The 21,657-nt window shown below is 35.1% G+C and overlaps 1 protein-coding gene across 6 annotated transcripts in view; it reads left to right on the forward strand.

Moving 5' to 3' along the window:
- Positions 1 to 21,657, forward strand: part of LOC126972044 (transient receptor potential cation channel trpm) — a 311,245-nt gene that overhangs the window by 247,412 nt on the left and 42,176 nt on the right. The window contains exons 12-18 of one of the 6 annotated variants that reach the window (XM_050818613.1): positions 1,219 to 1,408; positions 5,741 to 5,952; positions 7,002 to 7,154; positions 9,110 to 9,187; positions 15,523 to 15,717; positions 16,738 to 16,895; positions 21,070 to 21,260. In XM_050818613.1, the coding sequence (XP_050674570.1) occupies positions 1,219 to 1,408; positions 5,741 to 5,952; positions 7,002 to 7,154; positions 9,110 to 9,187; positions 15,523 to 15,717; positions 16,738 to 16,895; positions 21,070 to 21,260 (1,177 nt within the window). Of the gene's footprint in view, positions 1 to 1,218; positions 1,409 to 5,740; positions 5,953 to 7,001; positions 7,155 to 9,109; positions 9,188 to 15,519; positions 15,718 to 16,737; positions 16,896 to 21,069; positions 21,261 to 21,657 lie in introns of those variants that run through there. The other 5 variants (XM_050818611.1, XM_050818612.1, XM_050818615.1 and 2 more) reach the window with 5 other exon arrangements.

Here is a 21,657-nt window from a genome sequence, read left to right on the forward strand (position 1 = left end):
CTTAAATCTTAATCAATGACCTAAACACAAAATTCAATTTTCTATCTTTATAAATGTTCAGCTCCACACACTGATACAAATTTCACATTTGTTTTAATTTTTTCTGTGTTGGTATGTTTAACCCGAAATAGTATAATTTATGACTTACAATCTAATGTCAGTCTACGTATAGCGAAAGAAAAAGAAAAGGACTGACCTCTTCTATTATATACCTCTGGACTGGCGGCAGTCAAAGTGCTTTTGTGCCTGTTTGATATTCGCCATTTTGGCGCTGTTGGCCATGTAGGGAGAGTCTGCGGTACTAAAGCTAGTGATGACAATCTCAGCAAACATCAATAGATGGCGGGAAACTATTTACAAAAAAAAATGTGTACTTTATTACGTTGATTCTTGAAGTATAAATAACACGTAAAACGAACGAAATTTATTCAAAATGCATAAATACTTCAGTGTATTGTACGTTCCTTCGCAGCCATTTGTATTATACGTCAAAATTAGTTCTCTGGACGCTCGCGAGTAGCGCTTCAAATAGGCACAATAATTTTGCTGTCAAAGATATCGAACAGTCTGTCCAGTGATATTTAAACAGGTCAGTGAAGAAAACTATCAAACGAAAGAGAAATAGTGTGTGTGACAAAACGATAAAAAAGGGAGACATAGTCTATATATGGTCAAAGCTTCAGAGAAGGGTTTTTGTGGAAGAGTAAGAGAATCGAGCATACAGGGGTCACCTGTTGGTATGTGATCGACGCAGCTCATACTCTCTTGTCCCGACATCATAAGAACAAACCTAATAAAGAGTCGAATAAATAAATTCGAAAACCGAAAACACATTTGCACGAGGCGTACAAGATCGAACCGGGGGCAACGTGATAAGAGGAAAGTTTCGAATATTTTTCCTTAATGCGTAATCCTTAAACAATTCCAAATTGTTCTAATATTTATGGACGATTCGGGACTCAAGCCTGCGTTATCCCATCCGAGCACTCTTACCAACTCTGCCTACCGTTCGAATGAAGCATCTACCGTAAATCTTGTTATGTCTTGTTCAACTCTCAGGTTGCGGCTCCATCTACAGGATCTACTTGAAAGTTGCAACAAGTCCAATAATTGTTATTTTTTAAGTGATTAAATTATTTAGATAATATAAAATTTATTTATTTTATTTTATAAATATAGTATATTTTATCGATGACTTAAAACTAACAAACTGTTCAGATGTGGGCAGTGTTAACAAAGCGACACCAGATGGCTTTACTGATGTGGACTCACGGGGAGGAGGCTCTGGCTAAGTCATTGGTGGCCTGCAAGTTGTACAAAGCCATGGCACACGAAGCGGCCGAGGATGATATGGAGACAGAGGTTTATGAGGAGCTGCGGCACTACGGCAAGGAGTTTGAGACTAAAGGTATAAACCCCTAAATTATATAGATTATAATATTATAATTATGATGACCTATATAGGCCCAATGGTTAGTGACCCTGCCTATAAGATAAGATGAGGGCAGCGCAGGATTGATTGTCGTGGATATCTTTGGGGGAGGCCTTTGTCCAGCAGTGGACGTCTTCCGGCTGATGATGATGAATGTGGTCTTTGAAGGCGTTTGCTATATGATAGACGTTTTCTTCTTCGTCACATAGATATATGTAAAGTAGTAGTGTTTCGTGATCTTTCTGTCAATAAGACTAAACTTTTCCAAATCACAAAGTTCAAAACAACCTTAAGGCGCGGTCATACATCAATATCAACAAAAATTGGTTTCTTAGGGAGTCGATTACAACATAACGCAATGAAAATATTCCGACGCAAAAAATACTAAAATAAGGATTTAATGATAATTTTTAACCGAATAGAATATTTATATATAATTTGAAATATCCAATAAAAAATTTGGAAGTTGCATCCCAAAAATAAACTTTGGAGTCAAAAATCTCCTAATTTTAAGCGATAACAATATTCTTTTTTTAAAGAATTGAATAGAATTAGTACTTTACTAAAACTTAAACCGAACAATTTTTCAATTTATTATGTAAATTTTGAATAAACAAAAGAAAACCAGTAAAATGCCCATTTGCTTAGCTTAGCCACATGACCAACACAAATAATGTAGGGTTGGTTGTAGCGTTTACAATCCTAGTCAGTCCGCGCCTTAATCTAAATATTTCAATAAAGATACATAAAACTCTGGTACCGGACAAAGTTTTGATTGCCTATTTCCGAACGATTTCATTATACTAATATTAGACTTTCATTAAATATATACTTTCAGCCAAGCACTTTATTGTTTAAATAATGTAACCAGTAAACTCGGCTACATTGAATTTTATGACAGGCTTTTTAGCTTTTCATGAACATTTCTCCCTGCGGACAACATTTCTTGTAAAACTGTATTACAATTTTTTATCAGCAAAGTAATTAAACATCATACTAACACGTGAATTTATCATTATGGATTTATATAATGTATTTTTTTAAATATAGAAATAACAGCGCACACGTTGATAAATGAAAACCCACTCGGAAAAGAAAAAACCGCGCTTCTAATAATAATAAAGCCTTTTATTAATTTTCCGTTTGATTTTTTACATTTTTGGGTTAGTATGTATGTTAGTACGGTTAGTCGACAAACAAGATTATTTTATTTTAACTTTTATGTTGGTTAGTTATAATGCATGCACTATGTTAGTTTAATTTTAAATTCTCAATGGATCTCAGTTGGGTCAAGGCGCTTAACAAATAATATAAAACAATCAAAGAACTGGGGTGTGACCAGGCATTCAGCATCTCTGAGTAAAAGGCACCTCCTCCGACCATAATTCATTTAAAAAAAAACTCCTTTTCGTAGCAGAGAAAAATTACCAAAAGAGTTTTATAATCGTTAATATTGAATTTTGTATTTGCTTTGCTTAATTGTTAAAGAGAACCGAATCAATGATTGAATATTTCATCGTTTATTTTAATTTACTTGTAGTACATATTTTAACTTTCTTCTCGATCTAAACGTTCACTTTGCCGAAACTGTGATACCCTATGATAGATTTCACATCTCTTTCTCAGCAATTCTCAACTTGATTGGTATCGATTTCTTTTAGATTGCGTTCTTTCGTCCATTTTGTGCTTCCATTGCATCTGTGGTCTTCTTCTTGATCTTTTTTCGCCCCAAGGCCCTTTTTCCCCACCTCAACCATTTTTCCCCACAAGCCTTGCGTCCATTTTCGGGCATCGGTTATCTTATTATCTGCTGTCTAAGCCAGGTTTTCTTGCGGTTTCTCAGCGTGACGTAGTATGCTGAAAGTTTTACGCAGTTTTATGCATCATGTCCCTATACCTCTAGCTGGAATAGGTAAGAAGGTTATATAAAATAACACGCGTAAATACATGGTGTTTGGTCCGAACCAAATTATAAGTATTATTTAGTTTTGTTTTATATTAATAGCAATAGAAAGCCCCATTCTTCATATTACCGCTCTCTCTAAATATTCAATTTAGTGTTGGAGAAGTTTTTACATTTTGAGTGACTTTCAGAGTCTGTAGCAAAAAAACCGAATTCTTCAATCAATTTCTATTTTACTTGCGATAATTTGCTATTAAGGCAAATTGAGTCTTGAAACGATGAAGTGACCTCATCGAATTCCAAAGTTTGTCTCAGAAATTCTTACTCTAATCGGTACGTCTGTTGGATTGCAATTAAATGATTTTTCTTTTCTAGCCTGTATGCGCCTATGTGTCTGTGTGCATACAGTCAGGTTAGAAACCTACACACGCACAATGACAAGGGGATAAGAGGGGGGTAGTCCCCGTGGACCTCGTTATTTCAATAAAGGGTTCATCCCTAAAACATCTTCGGTCCGTTCACTCTTCGTCTAAAAATCCATCAATAAAATGCCAATATGTTAAACCATCTCTTTCGACAAACTTCAATAAATACAGCAGCAAATAATACTAATTGAACTAAAAAGCAATTTGCCAAAACTCGTTTTCATTCCAATCGTTCCATGAAAGAATGCACTTCAAAAGCATTCACGAAGCGCACGAAAATTCCCAAAATATTTATTAACGATCGAATGTCAGTTAACCCCAACAGCCGCAAAGCTGCTCGCTCAACCCCGCTCAAACCTCATACAAACTATATGCTAACATTTTCAACTAAGTTCCATTTGAAATCTATTTTATAATTTATACTAGCGCACCCGCGAATTTGCAAACATACCTTTCATCTCTATAACTTCACAATGAGGTAGCTGAATTGAATTGTCCTTAGAACTTACCGAAACAGGACGATGGAATTATTTAGGTCCTATCTGTGATTAACAATACTAACTAGATAGACAATAGCTAAACGTGCGCCTAAAAAGTGTTCAAACAAAGCGTGCGAAAGAGATGATCTAATCTGATCGAATCTAAACTGAATCTATTGTTACTGTAACCGATTTTCATTGACAAGTCGTAAACAGTCAGCCACGCTAGGAGTTAGCTTCTTAGTATTTTGATCACTAAGCACTAATGGCTTACTAAAGCGAGGTAATCGAGAGTGCTTCTGCCACACATGTTGCAGGATCGAAAGATCGGTATCTTTACACTAGACTTGCAACTCTTTTTTTACAACATGCGATTCTGAGACCATAAAGCAATGAAAAAAAAGTAAAAAGGAAGTATAGCCACTTCAAAAAGGAGTCTAGAACCATATTCTGTACAAAGGAGAAAAATTCCTACCTACTTCTTAAGTTTCTGTTCTCTACTTTTTTAGGCATGATTTGTTTGCCAATACGTTTGTATTTTATTTAGTGTATTTAATTCTTCGGATCAAACAGTTTTGCTGGGCCGAGTTCTTATTTTGTTTGCAACTGATTGATAAATAATATGAAATTAAACAAAAAAATCACTATTACTTTCTTCTTATCAAGCTAGTTTGCTTTTAATAATAAATATATGTGACTTAATTCCGTTATTACCATCTGTAAAGTAACAGAATATGGTTGCTTTAGAAGGGCCTTCATCCATAAGCGCAATTTGAAGTCTATGGAATGACCATTCTGGTTTAAGGCCACATTTGATATCATAAAAAATCATCGCACGAAAATATTCCCAACGCAGATCAATGAGAAACGATAATTTAACTAAGCTTCCAAAAATATATCAAGGGATATTTGAAATTCGAACGATGGTATTTGACTCGTAATTAACACACATAAAGCTTGCCACCATCTTACCCACTGACCTGCATAAATACCACTGGACAGGCTATTCCATATGTTTGACAACAAACTTTTTGTGCCTATTTGAAGCGCCACTCGCGAGCGTCCAGAGAACTAATTTTGACGTATAAAACAAATGGCTCCGAAGGATCGCACAATTCTCTGAAGTATTTTTACATTTTTCATTAATTTCGTAAATAGTTTCCCGCCAAATATGTTGTCCACTAGGTTGTCATGACTAGTTTTAGTACCGCATACTCTCGCTACAAGGCCAACAGCGCCAAAATGGCTAATATCAAACAGGCACAAAAGCAATTTGACAGCCGCCAGTCCAATGGTATATAGTAGAGGTCAGTGATCTAACCTCCACTTTCCTAGTGTGCTTGAAGTTTCAATTTCATATTCTATTTTCATTCATTTATTCATGTCTAGACGCCTCTGAATCATATGTAATCTTACTACATTCATATTCAAGTAACAGAACGCAAATCTCGCAGTGCACTTTGAGTTTTCTTGGAAATTTAATGGATTTATTTTGTTGTAGCATTGGAACTGTTGGACTATTGCTATCGTCAAGATGACGATCAGGCCCAACAGCTTCTTACCTGTGAACTCCAGAACTGGTCGGGACAAACTTGCCTGAGTTTGGCTGTCGCTGCTAACCACAGAGCTCTCCTAGCTCATCCTTGCTCGCAAATAATTCTGGCTGATTTGTGGATGGGAGGTCTACGTACACGGAAGAACACCAACCTAAAGGTAACGGCTGTTGAGTTTCATTTTCAATTTTTGAAGCACTGACTCATGACTACACGTCGTAGATTTAACATAGGTTATAACTTTTCGGTTTAGATGTCTGTCATGATGCATGCGAAGACACTGTTTTCGGTAACCTTTTTATTTTTGGTATTTCTATTTATAAACTATCTAATTACGACGTGTCAAGAAAAATTTTAAGCCTTTCCCACATTTGATTTTAGTTTTTTTTGATCAAAAAAGTCTTTCATGCCTTTCGAATCGTGCATCAGCCTCGAAATAGGAGCAAAACTCGAAATTCGGATTGTTGCGAGCGCTGAGTTTGAATCCCGAGCAAGTGAAGAAAAATAGTGATTCTATATTAGAATATTGAGCTTGTTAAGGGATTCAAATGCACAATTAACAAAATACTTTACTCTCGTGTGACACCTACAACTAGACAAGTGATAAAATACGTATGTAGTATTAATACTAATATAAAAAATAAAACATACATTTATTTTTATTTATTTTATTTTATTTATGAATATTGGAAATTATCAAAAATATGGTTTATCTTTCATGCCTCCTCCAAACAACTCGATATTGACAAAATTCATGGCCCTCGTTTGGCACTACGAAATGCAAACAAAAGAAGACACAAGAATTTTTTCTCCATGAGTGAGCAAATACGACTTTTGCTCGCTTTTCAAATGCAGCAAAGGCACTATATTTCAGCTAGAGAGGTGAAAGTAATATTACTTTGTGATTTCTGAATATAGATCAGAAATATCATCGTAATGAGTTTTTACGCTGATTATTTAAGTTGCAAAGGAAATGAAATCTTAATTATTATGTGTTTAAATTCCTGCAAATTTTGTCTGAATCCGTTTAGATTCAAATTTCACTCAATACTTCCTGTACTTATTTATTTCCTGATCGAAAGAATATGTCCTTTCTGCTCTTTTGGCTTATTTTGCTCGATTATCGAAAGCAGTGTCCCATAGGTGTAGCATGTACAGCTTAAGTTGAATAGCGCGTTTAGTTGCAACATCAGCTTTGTCGGTGTAAAGGTCATTCTGAGTCTCCTGTGTCCGCTGTACATCCTACAACTGGAGTTCAAGTCCAAGGAGGAACTGCAGCTCATGCCGCAGACTGAAGAAGAGCATCTAGAGAACGAGAGCCTTGAAGACGACAGGAGTAACAAGGATCCGAATGATGCAGAGGTACTTTATGTTCAGTTGCTTTCCATCGCTTCGTTTCGCTTAAGCTGTCTATACAACATTTTGGCCAATAGTATTAAGCTGCTTATTTGCGTTTGACTTTTTAGTTTCGAGTATTGATAAGTTGGGCTTGTTTGTTTGAGATTTTATGAACACAAATGAAATATTAATCTATATATATATATATAAATGAATTGCTGTTCGTTAGTCTCGCTAAAACTCGAGAACGGCTGGACCGATTTGGCTAATTTTGGTCCTGAATTATCTGTGGAAGTCCGGTGAAGGTTTAAAATGTGAATAAATATGCAAATGCTTGGGATTAAATAAAAACAACGATTTTGATTTTTCTTCGATGTGTCCCCCGTCGTTCAGAAATCAATTTGAAATAATAGTTTAAATTGAATAACTAATTAGAATTTTTACTTTCTAACTTTCTCAGGAGGAATAAACTTAATTTTAGGTAACTATAGTTGGTAGATTAACTACCGTTGTTAACTATCTAACAGATTAGTTTTATGAAAAAAAAAATCAAATTCAAACCTTATAAATAGCCAGTATTTCAGGAAAAATATGTAAATAATTAGTCGAAAATAATCATAAAATTTCATTCATACCGAGCATATTTTTTATTTGTTATAATAAAAAAGTGATTTCTTTTGTTTGTTTTAAATTTATTTTATATACAAAAGTTTAGGTCTTTTATGTATCAATTGAGGCAGTACGAAGTCTGCCAGGTCAGCTAGTTTATTATAAACTCATGTACCTTTCTGAATAAGAATTATGTGGAAAATACACTGTGGGTATTAAAAATACAAAACCCTAGTCTGATGAGCTAAAATGTTTATTAATAGTATCTACCAATATATTATCATTTCCATCACTGATTTTAATGTGCAAACAATTTTTAGTTAAAATAAACATTAAATCAGAGATTTTTCATAAATTACAACAGCATAAAATGATGTTTATTTCAACTTTATCGCTCCACGCGTTCCTAAGGAAAAGGTGTTGTTCCTATATTCTTTTCTACAGTATGCAAATCTATATTAATACCAATATGCGGGATGTCTTCGAACCCAACAGTGTTGTCGCTCAGCTGCCGACCCTTATTAACAATCGTAAGTTTTGGTTTGTTTGTTTAACATAACCTAAGTATCCATCTCTACTCTGTGGTATAAGTCTCCGCCACACGTTGGGTTAGATTGCCAGACGGTGTCAGACGGGTCAACCATAGAGTTGCGGTTTCGAAATCACTGTGAAATATCTTCTCTGCTTGGATACAGAATATCTTAAGCTGAGATCTATAGAGTGTATTTATAATTTGCTCAGACTTTACTTACGTATAACTTTGCTGAGTGTGATAAAACGTGAACTTGGCTTTTGTATTGGGCGGTCTTAGCTTATGCTCAGCTTAATTTCAGCTTTCAAGTAACTATAAAAACCAAATTAAAGATTATGCCAAGCGTACACTCAGCAAAGTTTTACGTTGTTAAAGTCTGAGCAACATCTAAGTACCTACGCCTTATAGATCTCTGCCTTAAAGAGAATTTCCTTAATGAATTCATGTTTAGAATTTAAAAAAAAAAGTGTGTGTGTGTGTGTATACTTATGTATGCACGCAAGAAGTTATACTTCTTTGGCGTAACAAAACAAAAATCCTTAAAATTATTTGTTCCTCCTGCTATTCTACGTTTGTAGAAAGAACAATATTGTAAAAATCTTGCAAAAATGGCTTTGACAATTAATTATTAAATAACGAATACGGATGTATGGGCTTGAACCATATGCCTGTCCTAATAATGGACGAAGAAACCAAAAAAAAAAATAACGAATGACGCAAACGTCAGAAAATTGTAGGAACCAACGCGCCAAAAAAAGTATAATTTCAAAAATTCATACACCGTCAATGTATATTCATAGCCTAAAGATGTTTTAAGGCAAAATATTTGTGTGCTTAGGTGGGCGTGGAACAGCGTTCACTGGCCATAAAGAAGATTATTCCCCCGGGCGAGCAGGGTGAAATGGCTAAAGCTCCGGTACACACGCGACGTTCAAATATTTTCACATTGTGTGCTTAAATAATATTGAAATTTGCACCTTATGTCGCTTTAGACACGGGACGATAAACTTCCTTGTACATACACTAATTTAAATCGCACGTTTGAATATCGCACCGTAAATTAAATTTTCAATTTTTTTAGAATTATGGAGCATATTCGGCCAGTGTGAATTTGCACTGAATAAACGCTTTCACTGACAGACTGTAACAAAACAATAATAGTTCAAATTTCATTCAATTTGAACCATTACTTTAGAATTATAACTAGTCAAAGTTTCTTAATTTTTTCACTCACTCACTGACTGACCGACTGACCGATTATCAAAAGTCTAACGGCCGTTCCCAATATACTATCTACAGATAGAGATAAATTACAACCGTCTGCTGTCAGTAATTAGCTGTCAATAAATCAAATCAAAATAACTTTATTCATGTAGGTCACAGAAATGACACTTTTGAATGTCAAAAAAAATATTTTTCTTATTGAATCTACCGCTACTTCATAGAGGGTTGAGCTAATGAGAAGAAGTAGCAAGAAACTCATTGTCACTCTTTTATATCAAGATTTACATTTCCATCGATTTACAAATCATTTCAATTACAATATAATATGTAAAATGATGCAACAAACATACTCACACGTCAAATAGTCAATGCCTTACACGAATAAGTTAAATAGTAAATGTAAATTAATACGAAAGTTATTGAGTACAGTAGCTGCATCATCCACACACACCGTTAATAAATAAAGGTATTCTGTGAGCATTTTATAAGCGATTCCAAATAATACATATATTATAACTTTTAAGAATCTGAAGCCGAGTCTCCAGCAACAGGATCATCCTGCCACCACAAGCAGCGCCCGTTCACGAGCATGACGTATGAGCCAACCATCGCCTCCCTCAACCATATTTTAGGGATGACCCATCCCATGTCGCCGCCACAAGCAGTGACATTTAAGCGAGCATGATGAAACCTGTTACGAGAACTCAAGCAAACTACTATAAAAGAATCCTAATCTACATATCATGCAATACTCACCAAATAATCTGAAGCTGTCCCAATATAACAGATAAGTCATTCTTATCGCCATATATTGGGACGCTTGAATTGCAAGTTCCATACAAACTTCTATCGCTAGCAAGCTATACGTACTCCCATTGATAGACAGCGTGTACGGGTAAGGTGAGTTACCGTCGATAAATTTATTGGAACAGAAAAGTTAACGATAGTTACGATTTTTATCTCAAGTAAGAGATAGACTGAATATTGGGAACGGCTGTAAGGTACTTCTAGCAGAGATAGAAGCATCAAATTTAAAAGACAATTAGTATTTAATGTCTAAATTATAGAAAAAATATTTTGCAATTTCCGTCCAGTTTTCTAGATACACCAACTGCATAAATAACTTTGTAATCTCATATAATGTGTAACAAGTTTACGCGACATTTTCGAGGGTTACAAATCTGACAGGTATACATCCAATAAAATTAATGTCGACTCAACTTGTGAAAACATTAGACTAAGAATCATTTACCGTCCAAATTTGAAAAATTGTAGCATCAAAGCCTCTGAGAAAAACCCATAGAGACATTAATGGGCTTTGAAGAACACTGTAGCTGAAGCTCAATAAGTAGTACAGGCAAAAAAAAGGAAGACTGCCTACAAAAATAAGAAAAGCTCATAAGATAGTCTTTAAGAAAATCCTGATATTGGTATTCAAGACGTAGAAGGTACCCGTAATGAAAAAAATTGAATTATCTACAAAAAGAAATAAGATGCCATCAAAAACATAAAATTTGTAAACAAAAAATTGTAAAAAAAGGCCACCTCGCTACCTAATTAAAATCTGAGCAAAATCTTAGTGCGCTCTATAGATGTCAACCTAAGCTTAGAGCACTTTAAAGGGCGGTACCGCATCTCTTGACCTTTGGTTTTGCCGATGTCTGAGGGCAGTTTCTTCACCAATTCCTACCACATGAGGCTCCTGCCCGATTGCATCTTCATCTTCATTCATAATTTCAGCCAGGGATGGATCCTGCGCTGCCCTCGTCCAACATATTCCGGCGATCTTGACCAGTTCGTAGGTCCATCTTGTAGGGGGCCTACGTCTTACGGAACGTGGTCGCCATTCGAGGACTTTACTGAATCTGTCCGTTGAACTATGTATCCTGCCACTGCCACTCTAGTTTCTTATATTAAACAAAAAAATCTACGCGTGCAATTCCTAGGTGCCCGATAGTAACTACTACAATATAATCAATTATCTCTCAGCTGGGCGGGCAGAATACGGACATCCACGGCTTTGACATACTTGACTGACTTCTTCCAGGCGCTTAAACCCTATTATCAATATCCCTTTTATCCCGTATTAGCTGTGTCCACGATATCACCCGCCTGTAACATTTTCTGTCACAAAATCTATTGTGGCTTACGTATAAGAAACAGGAGGTATGGTATCCTGAAGTTTTTACATGGATAATGAAGGATCAATATTTTTGTTGAATGTACGTATCACTAGCCATTAGGGTGTGGTGCGAGTGAAAGAGACTTTTTGCTGGCTTCTGTACCTTACCTTACGCCTGCGGGTGTGAATGAAGCAACACGGAAGCGCTTTTTTTCCGACTTATTCCACGAAAAAAAATGGCTTAATTTTCAATACAAACGTTCTCGGCTCTTTTCACCTTGGTCTTTGGATCGTAGAATAAAATCATTTTCTGTGTCTGTTTGTTTTGTTTATGATATCTTTGTTTTTGTTAGTGCTGGAGTGCTAGCTCAAAAAGTGCCTAAAATGGCTTAATCATAGGCTATCAAAAAGAAGCCTAGTATACAAATCCGACTATGAAAAGCAAAAAATTAAAACAGTCTCGACAGAGTATTTCCTTCTCATTCAGTTTCTGAAATTTCGTTTCATCATCATAGTTTTAGATTAATTCTGCTTCTTCTTCATGTTGACCTTTCCCACTACTGGAGGTCAGAGAAATACATCCTATCATGTGCCATACGAAACAGTCTTCCACTCTGTCAGAACTGGTCCATTCTCAGATGTTTTGAAGCCGGATTGCAGGAATATAATTCATAATGTCCAATGAAAGCAAAGCTCGCCGGACATATTTCGGATGGAGATGGATAGCGTCTGTGTCAGTGACGGATTAAGACTACTTGATGCCCTAAGCAATCCATTCCCGTAGGCCTCCCTATCCGTATTTCAACTAGAATCGGTCTTAAAACCTTTACCGGTTCGGTGATCGCAATTCTGGGACATTCGAATTATCGAATGCACAAGCGGGCAGCGAGTGGGCATGCGGGAGTGGGGTTATAGGTCGGAATCTAGGTCAACTTTAAACGCGCGAATTTTCAAATTAGTCCCAGAAACTTTTTTTGGTGTGGTTTTTGGTGACGTGAGAGTGAGAAGTGGTGCCATTAGGACGGATTTTTTTTGTGCTTCTTCTGGTGCCCCCTTAGACATGATGCTCTAGGCAATTGCTTTATTTGATTGAGGTTTATTTCGTCACTGGTCTGTGTTAGCGGTATCTTTCCATTGTCGTTAGAATCGAGTTAAAGGCAAACAGAGTACTCGGAAGATCGGCTTTCTCCTTTGCCTTATACCACAACAGCAAGTTGGATAAAAATAAAAAAAGCTGCACGCCATTTTGGATAACGTGCATAGTGCGATAAAATAAATCATAAACTAGAAATGAGCTGTCGTGATGATCAACCATAATAAAAATAGTTTAAAAAAACTAAAAAACACGCTTATGTTGAAAAGATAATGATTCAAATTAAAATGAATATCAATTCCTTATTGACGATACACGAAAAAATTACATAAATTTACAAAAATCTTATTTTGCAAATTGAAAAATGGAATAATTTTATATATAACCCTTGATAAATCTACGAAGTTTCAACGAAAACTGGCCCTTTAAAGTGGGTGAAAATCGCCCAAATGAGTCGGTTACGAACAAACATACATACAGATGAAATTAATAAAAAAAGTGTGTGTGTCAGCTCCGACGTACGACTGGTGTTTACTACTCAAGAACGATTGTCTTTGAACAGGTTCTAGACAAAATCAATTCCAATGGAGTCGGTTACAAACAGGCATACAGCAGAAGCTAATAAAAGCGTATTAATTAAAAAATCAAATAAATCCTTAACGCTCAAAATATACCAGGAAATGCCCAAACACAACTTCTGTTAAAAGCGGAACTCAAAATTCCAATTTTAAAAGGTCCATCAAGTTAGTTACATTTTGGTACACCCTAAAAGGTATATTATACTACATGCATAAGGTATTACGGAGTATACTGTATGCTGGCTACACACAAGTATACACACAAACACACACAACTGAAAAGTGAAAGGTGCGCAAGAAATGATTCGCACCTAAAACGTTACTATCCCATTTGATGAGTAGTTTTACTCTCCATATTGTTCTCATACCGGGCGCCTTATATGAAAATCGAATCTTAAGGAGTAAACTCCAAAAAGTGTCTTAAAATGAAACATATTTATCGGCATCATCAGCATAATAGTGACACATAATATAATCTTAGTGATAACCCATTACATGTCACGTGACAGACAGATGTACAAAATCATCATTCAAGTCCTCAATATAATATTATTCGTACCATATGCATCCAGCTTTTGTTTTCTCGATACTAAGGTAGAAACTCATTTTATAGCATATTTTACACGCCTCCTATAGTCAATTTTAAGTATCTCTTTTATACTGTTTATATCAATTCGTTTAAAAGCCTTCTATAAGTTTATAATAAATTGGAATAGAAATAGTTTATAATAATAAGAATAACGGTAAACAAAGAGTTTTATACTTAAACACTTAATAAATAAATAAAAATAAAAGTACTTTCATAATTAGATATATTATTTGCTGTCGGAAATTTAATAAAATTTTTAGAATACCCAATCAACGTTTGAAGTTAAACTCCACCGAAACGGCTTGACCGATTCTCATGAGATTTTGAGGTCTGAGAATCGATCAACATTTTTTTTCATACCCCTAAATGATAAGGGTAAATATATATATATATTTTTATTTTCTTGACTTTTATTTTTATTTTATTAAAAATACATACAACTTCAAATTTTCACTAGTGTACTATCAATACCTATTTTTGTATCGCGATTTTTATTTTATTCTGTTCCATTCACAGATCCGTAAGACGGCAATCGAATATAATAATTATTGTAGTTAATTTTATGTTCGATATATTATATGGTAGGTCTGAGAATTAGTCGTCAACTATTTCTTATACTACGATTTTTTTTATTGAATATTGAATTTCTTATTATTACACAATTTGCGGGTCATTTGTTGAAGTGTTTTTCACAATAACTTGTAACTGTATAGATAAGAGACAACTCTTAGAATTTATTTTAATTTCTATACGTTTATTCGTGAATAGAATGATATTTAAATCTACCATATTCTAAAATTTATTCAATTTATTAAGGCTTTCGCAGTGCGTTAAATAAGCTCACTAAAATTATGCAGGATTGGGGTAAAGGGTATTTAAAATTACATCCACATAATATTTTCACATGTTGTTAGATTCGCTTTTATTATTGTTAACGAAAAATTCTACTTATTATATATTTTTTTAATGAAAATAAGGGACGAGACGAGCAGGACGTTCAGGTGATGGCATTTGATACGCCCTGTCAATTAAAATGCAGTGCCGCTCAGGATTATGGAAAAACCAAAAAAAATCTGAGCGGCACTACAACTGCGCTCGACACATTGAGACATAAGTTGTGAAATCTCATTTTCCCAGTAATTTCACTAGCTACAGCGCCCGTCAGACCGAAACACAGTATTGCTTACACATTACTGCTTCAAGGCAGATATAGGCGCCGTTGTAGTACCCATAATCTAGTCGGTGCAAAGGAGCCTCCCATCTGCACAAAGGATGGAATGCCACCGATAGAAATACAAAATATCTTGAAGTTAACAAAAAGTTTTAAACCAACAATCCTCGCCATTGATGAAAAACTTGGCCCATTTCTCGATACTCGAAGCTAACTAAACGCAAAACTGTAACGTCTTTTAGCTGAAAAGAATCTACGATTAACAAAAAGACTGATATTATACTTGTCATATCATAATAAAGATTTAATATTCTAAGTAATAGATTTACATTTTGCATTCTCTTTTAAATATTCTGTCTCTGCGTAACGCTTTTTAATATAAATATAACAGCGCATGCCTGCCTAACGCTTAAAGCTATCCATAATTACTCCTGGATATGCTGGTAAAGTTTATACGTGTTTGGACTCAAGCAGGCGTTGATTGGCTCAGGGGAATGCGAGACCAGAGTCGATCAGAATGGCAAAGTTGGTAAAATAGGATGGGAGGTGTCGTACAGAGAACTGCCGGAGTACCACGCACCAGAAGATAAGCGAATGCGCCCTCTGAGACTGCGAAAGAAGATTTACGAGTTCTTCACGGCGCCTATTACCAAGTTCTGGGCTGATTCGGTGAGTAGTCTGGCTATGTTCATTGTTCTAATAAACTTTTATTCTTTTTTTTATGAAAATAAGGGACGAGACGAGCAGGACGTTCAGCTGATGGTAATTGATACGCCATGCCCATTGCAATGCCGCTCAGGATTCTTGAAAGACCCAAAAATTCTGAGTGGCACTACAACTGCACTCGTCACCTTGAGACATAAGTTGTTAAGTCTCGTTTGCCCAGTAATTTCACTAGCTGCGGCGTTTTTCAGACCGAAACACAGTAATGCTTACACATTACTGCTTCACGGCAGAAATAGGCGCCGTTGTGGTACTCATAATCTAGCCGGCATCCTGTGCAAAGGAGCCTCCCTCTGGTAAAACTGTAGTCTGTACACGACATAGTCAGTCATGGTAATGGTCCTAGCTAGAAACACCATCTAGGTTTACAACGTATAAATTTTAATTTAATACAATTAGCTATCCCAGCATCAACAAATTAACTGAAAAAAAGGCTTATTGCATTAAAAACAGTCATTCTAATTTGTTATGTTTTAAAGTGATAACGCTCACTTCTGGATAAATTACGCAAAAAATTTTTTTATGAACACAATGTGGGACTCAAACCCGCGACCTCTCACGTTCCGTGCGAGCGCTCTTACCAACTGAGGTATCCGTTCGAGTTACGTATCGTTGATAAAATCTTGTATGCTTTGTAAAGTAGATCCCTTAGATGAAGCCACAACCTGAGAGTTGAATAAAGCATACAAGAATTTATCAAGGATACGTCACTCGAACGGTGGGCTCAGTTGGAAAAGGCGCTCGTACGGAACGCGAGAGATTGTGGGTTCGAGTCCCGTATCGATCATAAAATTTTGTTTTCAAATTTTATAATGCTGCCAGTATTCTTGGTACGCTTCCACGTAATGATAGTTTTAATTGTATATAGTCTTAGTATTGTAAATATAGTTATAAAATTGGTTTTTTTTTAATAACATTTTATATCAATTTAATTTTATATCATTATGTTCAAATGGTTTGTTTCAGATTGCCTACATATTATTCCTACTGATGTTTACCTATACAGTATTAGTGAAGATGGACCCGACACCATCTTGGCCGGAGATATATTCCATATGTTACATTATTACGTTCCTCTGCGAGAAGATACGAGAAATTGTTACGTCTGAGCCTGTTGCCATTAGGTGAGTAAGATACTTCGACTACTACATAATACTTGTGATGGTTATATGTTAAGAATTTTTTTTCAAGTGAAGAAAAACAGATTCACATATTTAGACCCCGTAACAGGGCCGAAATATATCGCATTTTAACAACGTCCAACTCTTCCTAATATTTACGATATCAAATGTATTACACTACAAAATATTATTACATTGCACTTGCTTGTAACTAGGGCATATATTTGTCTCAGTTTTTAGCTGGGTGATTGGTTTATGAAAGAATTCTCCTATGGGTGATGAAAAACGTCGGATATGAGGCGTGTGCAATCATAGCACTCTCAGTTCCCTTACCCCACTCGCCTGTAGTTCGCACGCATACCGACTCGCACCAGGCGTACCTTCCAATATAGCAGCTCAATATCATAATGTACAATTCCCATTCCTACTTACTTACTACTAGATGATGTTAAAATAAACTAAAAAAAAAACTTAGTTATAAATACGAATCATCATCAGCCACAGGAAGACGTCCACTGTTGAACAAAGGTCTCCGCCAAAGATATCCACGACGATCGGTCCTGCGCTGCCCTCATCCAACCTATTTTGGTGATCTTGACCAGAACGTCGGTCCATCTTGTCTATAAAAACTACGTCTTCCGGTACGTGGTCGCCATTCGAGAAATTTATTGCCCCAACGGCCATCTGTCTGTCGAACTATGTGCCTTGCCCACTGCCACTTCAGTTTCGCAATCATTTATTTAAACAATTTGTTATGTTTTTAAAGTGATAACTCTCACTTCTAGGATAAATACACAAATAAAATTTGAAAAACAACAAAATTTTATGAACGATGCGGGACTCGAACCCACTAACGAGTAACTCGAACGGTTATCTCAGATCTCTGGTTAGAGCACCGGCACGGAACGCCGGAGGTCGTGGGTTCGAGTCCCGCATCGTTCATAACATTTTGTTGTTTTTCAAATTTTATTTGTGAATCATTTATTTATTTATCAATCACAATCACATCAATCCTATGGATACCAGAACAAAATACGAGTTTTTATGACAATAATTTTACTGAAACAAGGACTTTCAAACAGGTCCTTATTAATTATTGTTACTTACGTAATGGAAAAAATACAAAAGTTCATTTCAACTTTTTGACCCTCGAAATCAGGAAAAAACGCCATTCTTACTTTCTGCTTTGCACCCGTCGTAAAACATTTTATAATGGCAAAGGGCGAAAACTTGTCACAAACAGATGTTATTAAAATATAATGATCTCTCTTACATTTTATAAAAAGGTGACTTAATGTAACAAGTTCCAAGTACCCTCTCGAATGATGGATTAACTGAGTACCCAAAGGTTTTAATGTTTAGTTTAGAAATCCAACGACCGCACACAAATTTTCCTAAATACTTAATTAATATAAAACAACTTGCCATTCCCGCTCGCTTCGCCGGGCGAATTTGGAATGGATTGAAAATGGAATTTGAAAAATAGCCATAAGTCATCTAGGGTAAATTTTGTATCGAACTTCATGTCGATACGTTCAGTGGTTTAGGCGTGATTGAGCCTCAAACAAAGACCATTTTCATTTATATGCACTATCTGATTATGGGGGAGATTTTATTTATGAGGAATGTGATGCAGACTAAACTGCGAAATACCAAATACATTTTAGCTCTGTTAAAAGTTATTTCAGCATTTATAAGTACAAAGTTATTTTTAATACTTCATTATTTATTATAATTTTCCATATTCAGCCATAATCCGAGATATAATTTAAGATTATTGAGTATTTAGATTTTAGAGATATCTTATATCAACCACAGTGGCGTAGCGTGCCTTGGCGGGGCCCCATATAAAAATTTGCTTTGCCAAAAATTTCCTTATTAAGGCTAAAGGTTTTTCACAAAAGAAAAAAACTGTTGGCATAAAATTAAATTAAATATTTATTCATCAATTTTATCTAAATGTCGCTTTATCCTAATATAAACTCTCCTTGCACTTTTTAACCAGCAAAAGTTTTTATTAACTTTTGATTACGCACGTTGGGGGCCCTCGTCGCCTGCGAGGCCCCGTAAAAACTGATAGGTCTCGAAGATGTGACACTATTACGTCCTTCTATTTATTGCCTCGACCTTGTAACAAATGAATTATCAACCATATAAATTATCTGGACACTTAGATATTTTCCTTTAATCTATATATATGTTTATATATATATATATATGTTTATATATTATATTATATATATATATAATATAATATATAAACATATATATAGATTAAAGGAAAATATCTAAGTGTCCAGATAATTTATATGGTTGATAATTCGCTTTGACGCAATAGTGTCACATCTTCGAGACCTATCAGTTTTTACGGGGCCCCGCAGGCGACGAGGGCCCCCAACGTGCGTAATCAAAAGTTAATAAAAACTTTTGCTGGTTAAAAAGTGCAAGGAGAGTTTATATTAGGATAAAGCGACATTTAGATAAAATTGATGAATAAATATTTAATTTAATTTTATGCCAACAGTTTTTTTCTTTTGTGAAAAACCTTTAGCCTTAATAAGGAAATTTTTGGCAAAGCAAATTTTTATATGGGGCCCCGCCAAGGCACGCTACGCCACTGTGGTTGATATAAGATATCTCTAAAATCTAAATACTCAATAATCTTAAATTATATCTCGGATTATGGCTGAATATGGAAAATTATAATAAATAATGAAGTATTAAAAATAACTTTGTACTTATAAATGCTGAAATAACTTTTAACAGAGCTAAAATGTATTTGGTATTTCGCAGTTTAGTCTGCATCACATTCCTCATAAATAAAATCTCCCCCATAATAAGATAGTGCATGTGAGCACTTAAAAAATCAGAATGTCCTCAAACCTTATAGAAACAGATTTTTAAGAAGATCTCATTGAACAGCCTGTAACTGTATAGTTAGCATTTTTCTCTATAATAGTTCTAGCTGATTCTACAATAACTGTTGTTTTTTTATGTTATTATTATCTCTATCTTCTGAGAGCTAATTGAAATAAAATAAAATCAATTTTTCTAAACCTATTTATTGCATTTAGCGGTGCATATTAACGCCGTGGCTGGTTGGTTGCGTTTGACAACATCTACGCACCTTGTACCATTAAACAGTTTAGATGGCGATTTAATGATGTAGTTTTTAATGTGAATATTGAAGAAGTGAGAGATATTACTTAAAAATAACAAACTGTTTAGATTTGAAAGAGCGACATCTCATGTCAATTTCCTATATACAATTATTGGGGTTGAGCAGGTTATCAACTGTAAAGTAGATCCTGTAGATGGAGCTATAGCCTGAGAGTTGAACACGACATACCAAGATTAACGATCGATGTGTCACTCAAACGTTATTCGTAAGAGGCTCGGGTTCGAATCTCGCATCATTCGTAAATTTTGGTATAAATTTGTATAGCTGGCGATGTTTCAACTTTAGGCGCACAGTGTATATAACAATTCAAATTCAAATATTTTTATTCAAAATAGGATTTAAAATCACTTATTGAACCCATTCAAAAGAGACTGCCTCAGACCTGAGAAGAATGGGCGCAACAAACTCAGCGGGCTTTTTTTTTATATAAAATATGGATTACAATGTGATATCGTACTATAAACATTTATAATTAAAGAGCCTGAGGGTGTTCGCTTTATTCCCAGTCCGTGGTGTCATTAAGAAAATCGTTTATGCTATAATAACCTTTCCCACACAAACGTTTTTTTAACAATTCTTTTAAATTTCGTAACACATTTGTTTTGTACATTTTCTGGGATCATATTGTTGAAGCATATACATCGCCCAACAAAAGACTTACTAACTCGACCCAACCGAGTAGTAGGCATAACAAGTTTATGTTTGTTCCTCGTGTTAACATTATTAATGTCACAGTTTCTAGAGAATTCCTCAATGTGCTTATGAACATACAGAACATTATCAAAAATGTATTGAGAAGCAACAGTCAAAATGTTTATTTCTTTAAATTTTTCTCTGAATGATTCTTTAGGACCTAGGTTATAAAACGCGCGAATAGCCCTCTTCTGCAGCACAAAGATGGTATTAATATCGGCCGCACTGCCCCGTAACAATACATACATCAATACATAACAATAATTATTATACAGCATTTTAAACGTTTTGTGTATATTTTAGACATAAGTTCAGCGTGTGGGCTTGGAACATGTGGAATACATACGATGCTGGTTTCATTATATTCTTCCTGGTCGGTCTGACGCTTCGGTTCCGCCCAGCATCAATGGACGTCGGCCGGGTTATTTACTGCGTGGATATTATTTATTGGTACTTAAGGATATTGAATATATTGGGTGTAAATAAGTACTTAGGTAAGTTACTATATAATCTTATTCATTGTATTATTAGTTTATTCATATTTGAACATGAATAAAAACTTCAATATTTCGATCATTTTTATAAACAACCGCCAAAAGATAACAAAGTTACAGAAAACAGCAAAGTAACAAATTTAGAAAATAAAAACCATGGTTAGCCAATCATAGTTAAAATCAAAATCATTGTTGAAGAAAAAAACATTCTGACAAATGTTTTCACTCCTCCTCAAAACAATGTTTAATTAATAAAAGTTCAACATGGAACCGTATTGCAAGGTGAGGTACTTCCGGGTAGTATATGAAAAAATTGTATCTAAACAATAGTGGTAAAGTTTAAGAACAACTTGGTTATCACCTACCATCAGAAACAATGGATGAACCCTTTGCTTAA

This window comes from Leptidea sinapis, chromosome 25 (assembly GCF_905404315.1).
Source record: "Leptidea sinapis chromosome 25, ilLepSina1.1, whole genome shotgun sequence".
NCBI classification, from domain to species: Eukaryota; Metazoa; Arthropoda; class Insecta; order Lepidoptera; family Pieridae; genus Leptidea; species Leptidea sinapis.